Source organism: Saccostrea echinata, unplaced genomic scaffold (genome assembly GCF_033153115.1).
Source record: "Saccostrea echinata isolate AGI-Se365-2 ecotype Australia unplaced genomic scaffold, CSIRO_AGI_Sech_v1 ptg000054l, whole genome shotgun sequence".
Lineage (NCBI taxonomy): Eukaryota > Metazoa > Mollusca > Bivalvia > Ostreida > Ostreidae > Saccostrea > Saccostrea echinata.
This window is the reverse complement of record NW_026889803.1, coordinates 63,065,581-63,071,998: the sequence shown is the minus strand read 5'-3', so window position 1 is coordinate 63,071,998 and position 6,418 is coordinate 63,065,581. Positions and strand designations below refer to the sequence as shown.

Sequence of the window (6,418 nt, the reverse complement as noted above, 5' to 3'; positions counted from 1 at the left end):
ATTTAATACCCAGAAGCAGAGAAGATTGTCAAAGAATTAATGCAATTTTCACTATATAATCGATAAAACCCCCCCTAACACTAGAACCTCTGACCCAGGGGGCACGAAATTGCAATTTTGGATGAGGCGCCCTTGATCATCGTGACTATACACCAAGTTTATCTGGTAAATACCCAGGAGCAGAGAAGAAGATTTTCAAATAATAAATGCAACTTTCACCAAATAATTGATACTATAGAGCCCCATTCAAACACTGGAACCCCTCAACCCTGGGCCATTAAATTCAGAATTTTTGTTTCCTTTTATCCATAGATGCTATTTACCAAAAATGGTTGAAATTGGTTTAGTGGTTCCAGAGAAGAAACTAAAAAAGTTCAAATGTTAACACACAACAAAAACAGACAGCAAAAAGTCACCTGAGTGACTCAGGTGACCTGAAAATACTCTGAAAAGATTTTAAACAATAATCAATTTTGTTTTGTTTTTTCATTGTTTGTTTTTTAAATTTCCTATAATATCAATTACATAAATAAAAGAAATCTTACAATCAATTTATTTCATCAAATCTAAAAGCAAAGTCCTCTACAGATTAAGGAACATGCTATAAATATAAGCACTAACAAATGCATTCTGTATTAAACAAAGTCCTAAAATATTTCACACCTTTCCAATAATCTATTCAAGTTCAATTACATAAAATAAGGATTACTTTTGAAAACTACACATAATGGACAAAACAGGAAACAGAGAATCAAGTTAATATACATGTAAAATGTAGGCCCCAATCTACATTGTATTTAATTACCTTCAATAGCTGCACAATCAAAAATACTTGAAATATAAAAATAGTAAAAGTTAACATATATAGCAAAAACAAATGAGATTCAATCAAGGCCGATTTTTATCAATATCTCCATAACTACTTGTAGTGACTGCACATGCCCCAGTGCTAGTTTTTCTTGAAAAAAATTTCATGTGCAACAGGAATTCTTGAAACTGATAAAATGTAAGTGATGTGGGGAAAGCATAACAGCTGATCAATGTCATGTGAAAGGCATTGTTTCATCATTTACATAATACACTGAATTACACCCCCCCCCCCTTCCCAGTCCCCCACTTTTCATTAAGTGTTATAAACATACACCACATCACAGATTCACAACCTCAAACAGAACATAGTAATCTTAAAAAAAACAAACAAAAAAAACAAACAAATATGATAAAACAAACAGAGCAAGAGATCTATTCCATTCATCCCTACAGTTAACATTTAATCATAAAGGATTTGATAATGATTACCGGAAGATTTGTGATACTAAGAAGTAGGAACACATCTAGTTTCCACGATTAGTATATATTTCCTATTTAAGATATGCATGAAGATAATTCCAAAACGGAAACCATGTAACAATGACAGATACTAATACACAGAAACCTTAACAAGGATGCTTATTAGAACAAGGATGTTTATTAGAAATATAAATTTATGTCAACTTCCTCATATGTTGCTGCTGTCAAAAATCTCCAATCAAGATCCCAGCCCCCTAGATATTATTACTAATCAACAAACTTTAAATCTACATTTTACACTGTACACATTTTCAAAACTCTTTCTTACTACAATACCATGGTTCCCTGATTCACGAAAACACCACAATTACCCGTATCTATCAAGTTTTGATAAAAGATATTTCAACTATCAATACATGTGTCTGTTTCAGTTTGGAACAGTCATAATTTCTTGACATCTTCTTTCGGCACTTGAAGAGTCCACTGAATGACATCAGAATGACTTTTCATGTGCAAGTTCAGTTCTGCTTTATTGATTGTTTCAAAGCCGCACTGACAACATCGAAATGTCACCCAGCAAACAGCTTGGTTTGCACGCTCATTATCGGTCTCCGTCTTCTCCTTTCTTAGCCTCTCTTTCAGTTTCTGTCTTATGGTGTTAAAGAATGCTGCTATGTCAATTTCTTGGCAATCTCGGTTGCCTATTTGACAATCATAGTCAATTGCTGCATTGATCACTTCATTGGTGAACTCGTAGCTATAGTTTGTATCACTGGCGTGACGCCACATATGTGACTTCAGGGAAGGCAGGTGGTGGCAAACATAGCCACACAAGTTACATTTGTACTGCTCCAGAGGTTGCTGAACAAAGCGTTGGTCATTGATGTGACGTTTCATGTGAGACTTCAAACTTCTACTGGAAACTGCAGGGAAGTCACAAAGCTCACACTTCAGAGATTTTGGTTCCTCGTCATGAGTTTTTGTATGGCTCTGAAACCGGGTAATGCTAGTTGTAACATACTCGCACTTTGCACACTTGAATTCTTTGTTGTGTACCTTAGCATGAGTGCGTTGTTCTTGTGGACCTATTGCAACAAAATCACACTCATCACAACTAAATGATCTGTTCTTGCCACATAATAGCTTTTTATGAGTTCGTAGATCATGCTTTGAAACAAAACGATTTTCACAGACTTCACATTTGTACAATTTCTTTTCTGCATGCCCTCGCACATGATTCCGATAGGCCACTGGATTGTTGCTTTCATAATCACAATCGTCACAAACAAATATGTCTTTATCATTATGGGCACGCATATGAGCACGCAGTTGACTCTTGTAGTTAAATGCTGAGCTGCATAATTTGCATTGGTAGGTTCTAACTTTGCAATGTTTTATCATGTGGTCTTGTAGATCTTCACTTGAAACTGCAATGAACTCACACAGAGAACACTCAAATGGTTTCTTTTCCTTGTGAAGCCTCATGTGTTGTCTTATCATGAAAGAGTCCAAATGAGAATAGTGGCAGAGTTTGCATCTATATTTTGAGTCTTCTGTCTTTTCAACATTATCCATACTTTCCAATACACTAATATCTTCTTCAGATTCCCTTTTGATTTTCCGTTTTGTGCCTCGCTTTTGTGGAAGCATTGAATCATCCTCCAGTGATTCTCGTTCTTTGGATCTTTCTCTGAGCTGTTCAATAACAGCCAATAATGATGAGGATATGCCACCTTTTTTGGAGCCTTCACTTTCAGCTGCTTTCACTTTGACCTTTGGTTGTCCATCACTTTGGCTATCCTCTTTCACTGGACAAGCTGGGTTGTTATTGGGGCCTTTTTGAAGCAATGAGAGGAGTGTCACAGCTGATTCTGTTGTTACAGAAGTGGTTCTTGTTCTCTTGGAGGATGATTCTCTTGCTGCATTTTCCTCTATATCCTCCAATCTTTCATCTTCTGTTACACCTTCATCATCCCCATTTCCACTTCTAAGGTTATCTCCACTTGAAACCACACACTCCACCGTCTGCAGCTCATCTGAACAGTGGTGGAATATCTCCATTGTCTTGCTGATCTTTCTATTTTCTGTCAGGTTGGAGTTCATAGCATCTGCTTCCACCTGTGAAGAAGAGTCCAAGACAACACCTGAATCTTGGTCTTCACTCATGGCATCTTCAGGGACTGTGGACTTTGGACTGTTCTCACCACTTCTCATTCCTGTGTATGTTGATAAAGATGATAATGTGTCCACACTTTCCACCACTACTGGCCTAGAATCAACAACACCTTGTTTGGTAGTTTCATGCATTTCAACATCTTCAAAATTGTATGTTTTTTGAACAATGTCCTGTTTCTGTTCAATGCTTACCTCCATTTTTTCTGGATTTTTTGTACAAATGTTAATCTCATAGTAGTCTGTTCCTGGTATATTTCGGACATTCAAGTCCACATTTTTCACTTTGTTTCTCTGCTTTTCTGGCTGAGGTAAATTCTTGCTAATTTCTTCCGGTTTCTGTTTTGCTCTCTGAGCAAGCATACTGGCCAATGCTGGGGCAACCGGACTAACTGCCATTTTCACTTGTTTCTCCCTGACTGTGTTTGTCAGGTCAGGTTCAGATCCACTTGCAGGTAACTTTTCTGCTGGCAAAACATACTCTTTCATGACTGCTGAAACACTCATATCTTCATAAACACTTAGAGGACCATTCCTGAACATTGGATACTCAATGTCTTTATTTCCAGAATGTTTCCAGATGTGTGCTTTAATTGTTCTCTGGTGGTCACAGGTATATCCACAAATTGTGCACCGAAATTTGGCATTTGACTGGTCATGCACAAATGGTAAATGTTCTACATTACTTTGGCTGCCTTGGGGAACTTGCTTTGAAACCACTTGCTGAATCACTGGGTGTATATTAATAACTGCCTCTTTTTCAACAGTAGGTCTTGAAAACTTTTCTGCAAGGTATTTTTCAATCTGTTGTTTTGTTGCTGGACTTGAACCAGACAGTATAACAATATCCTCTTCACTACTCTCAGAAATTACTTTTGTGGGTGATTTTTCTGCAGATATTTGAGATTCATTGGTTAAAACTGTGTGAGATTTCTTTGGCTCGGACATAATGTTCTGTAGATCTGGTTTGTGTTGCACCATGTGAGCAACAAATACTTTGGCTTCTTCACACGTAAAGTCACAATCCAGGCACTTATAGGCAGTATGCTTGATAGTTTTCTCAGGTACCTCAGGAACCATTATTTCCTTTTTAAGAGATGGATTGATATGCACCCACATGTGTGCCCTCATAGATTCCTGATCTGAGGTCACTATCCCACACTCGGAGCACTTGATCATGACATTTTTTGGTGTATTAGACATATCTTGTTTTGGTTCTTCTTCAAGTTCATTTTCATGAAGTTTGGCATGTTCTAAAAAAGAATCATAGTCAGGACACATAGTCTTACAGCTGCTGCAAACTATCTGCTTCTTCTGGACGTCTGTTGTGTGGTGAGATTCCATGTGCTTATTAAAGGTGGGTACATCCAGTGCCATGAATTTGCAGATGTCACACAGTAAAAATTTTCTTGCATTATGCTTTTCCAACATGTGTTTCTCAATTTCAGAACTCTGAAACCATTCTGTGCAAATGGGACATTTCACTGATTTCTTATGCAGTTTTTCATGATTTGTCAAATGGCCTTTCTTGCGGAAAGTGGCATTACAATGAGGACACGTGAATGGCCTTTCGTTGGAGTGAACAATCAGGTGCTCTCTTAGTGAATGACTCCTCTTTCCAGCATAGTCACAGAACGGACACTTGTACAGCCTAACAGCATTGTGGATCAGATCTACATGCTGCTTCAGGTAGCTACGATTGTGGGTAGAATACTTGCACTCTCCACATTTGAAGACTTCTTTGCTAACCACCATCTGATTGGCTATGGGTGTGATAACCTGAGGATCACTACTGATGCCAATCCCATCTCCATCTTTGAGTACTGTTATATTATGAGGAGTGGGATACACTCCTGAAATACTTGCTTTCTCAATCCTTCCATGTATCTGTGGGAGTTTTGAACCATCATACACATAAATGACATTGGGGACAGGTTCTTCAGTTTTTAAATCATTTGACTGATTGGTTTTTGAGGTATTCGAGGCAGTGTCTGCTGATTCCTGTGTGTGGCTCCTGTCGATGGAAGCTGTGGCAACATTTCCAATGGAAGACAGGGCTGCCATGGCAATAATTTCATCAGACCTCTTGATGGTGACATTCTGGGGGATTCTTTTACTATTAGGGCTGCTGCAAGGCTTCTGGACTACTCCTGATTTCTTAACCACTTCTGTCATGATGCCATACGAGATTCAACTTGGTGAGATTCCATTTTTTCTGAAACATTAAAAGTAATTTTAGGAATTTTCCTCAAATAAATGCAATGTATGGGTTCATATACAACTAGAAAACTGATACAGTCAGAGAGGACCCCACTTAGGGCTGTCATAAGAAAGTGACAACTGTTTAGAACACAATATACATGTACCACGTAACAAAAGTGGCCTGAAAAAATCATTTATATATGCCTAGAACTTCTACATGAGTTATCACATTAATACAAAAGTGTTGACAGGCAGACAAATAGATGGACACTCCACAAAACTAGAAAACTGATTAGTCAGCAAGGCTCTCGCTTTAGGATGTGCATCTATGGTGGATGATAATGGGAGAATATACAACTTTAAAAAGAAATATTTACATTTCCAAATATTCTTCCTTAAGATTCTTTGCAAATTAGACTAAGTACATGTTCTCATGAACTACCGTGGGATGAGTAAGAATATTTCTATTGTGATGTGACTAAAGTAAAAAAATAGTGCAAACTTTTTAAAAAAAAAAAAAAAAGATTGTTGAATGACAAAAATATGTGGCAAGTCATCAGTAAATAATGTAAATATAAGATATGAATTTAATTTTTGAGAATTCATGAGGTACATGAACTACAATGCTTCATGCCTGCATATTTATCATGAAGCACTAACCAACTTCATAAAATATGCCAGCGTGAAGCGTCGTAGTTCATGTCCTCATGAATTCTCAAAAATTAAATTCATCTGATTCTCTTAAGGCCAAAAT

The 6,418-nt window shown here is 37.3% G+C and overlaps 1 protein-coding gene across 1 annotated transcript; it reads right to left on the bottom strand.

Annotated features, from left to right (window-relative positions):
• Window positions 1-1,109: 1,109 nt before the first annotated feature.
• LOC133172175 (zinc finger protein 236-like) lies at window positions 1,110-5,677 on the bottom strand. The gene has a single exon (XM_061307014.1). It carries the CDS (start codon window positions 5,635-5,637, stop codon window positions 1,732-1,734), a length of 3,906 nt encoding a protein of 1,301 aa, XP_061162998.1. The 5' UTR covers window positions 5,638-5,677; the 3' UTR covers window positions 1,110-1,731.
• Between the last annotated feature and the right edge of the window lie 741 nt (window positions 5,678-6,418).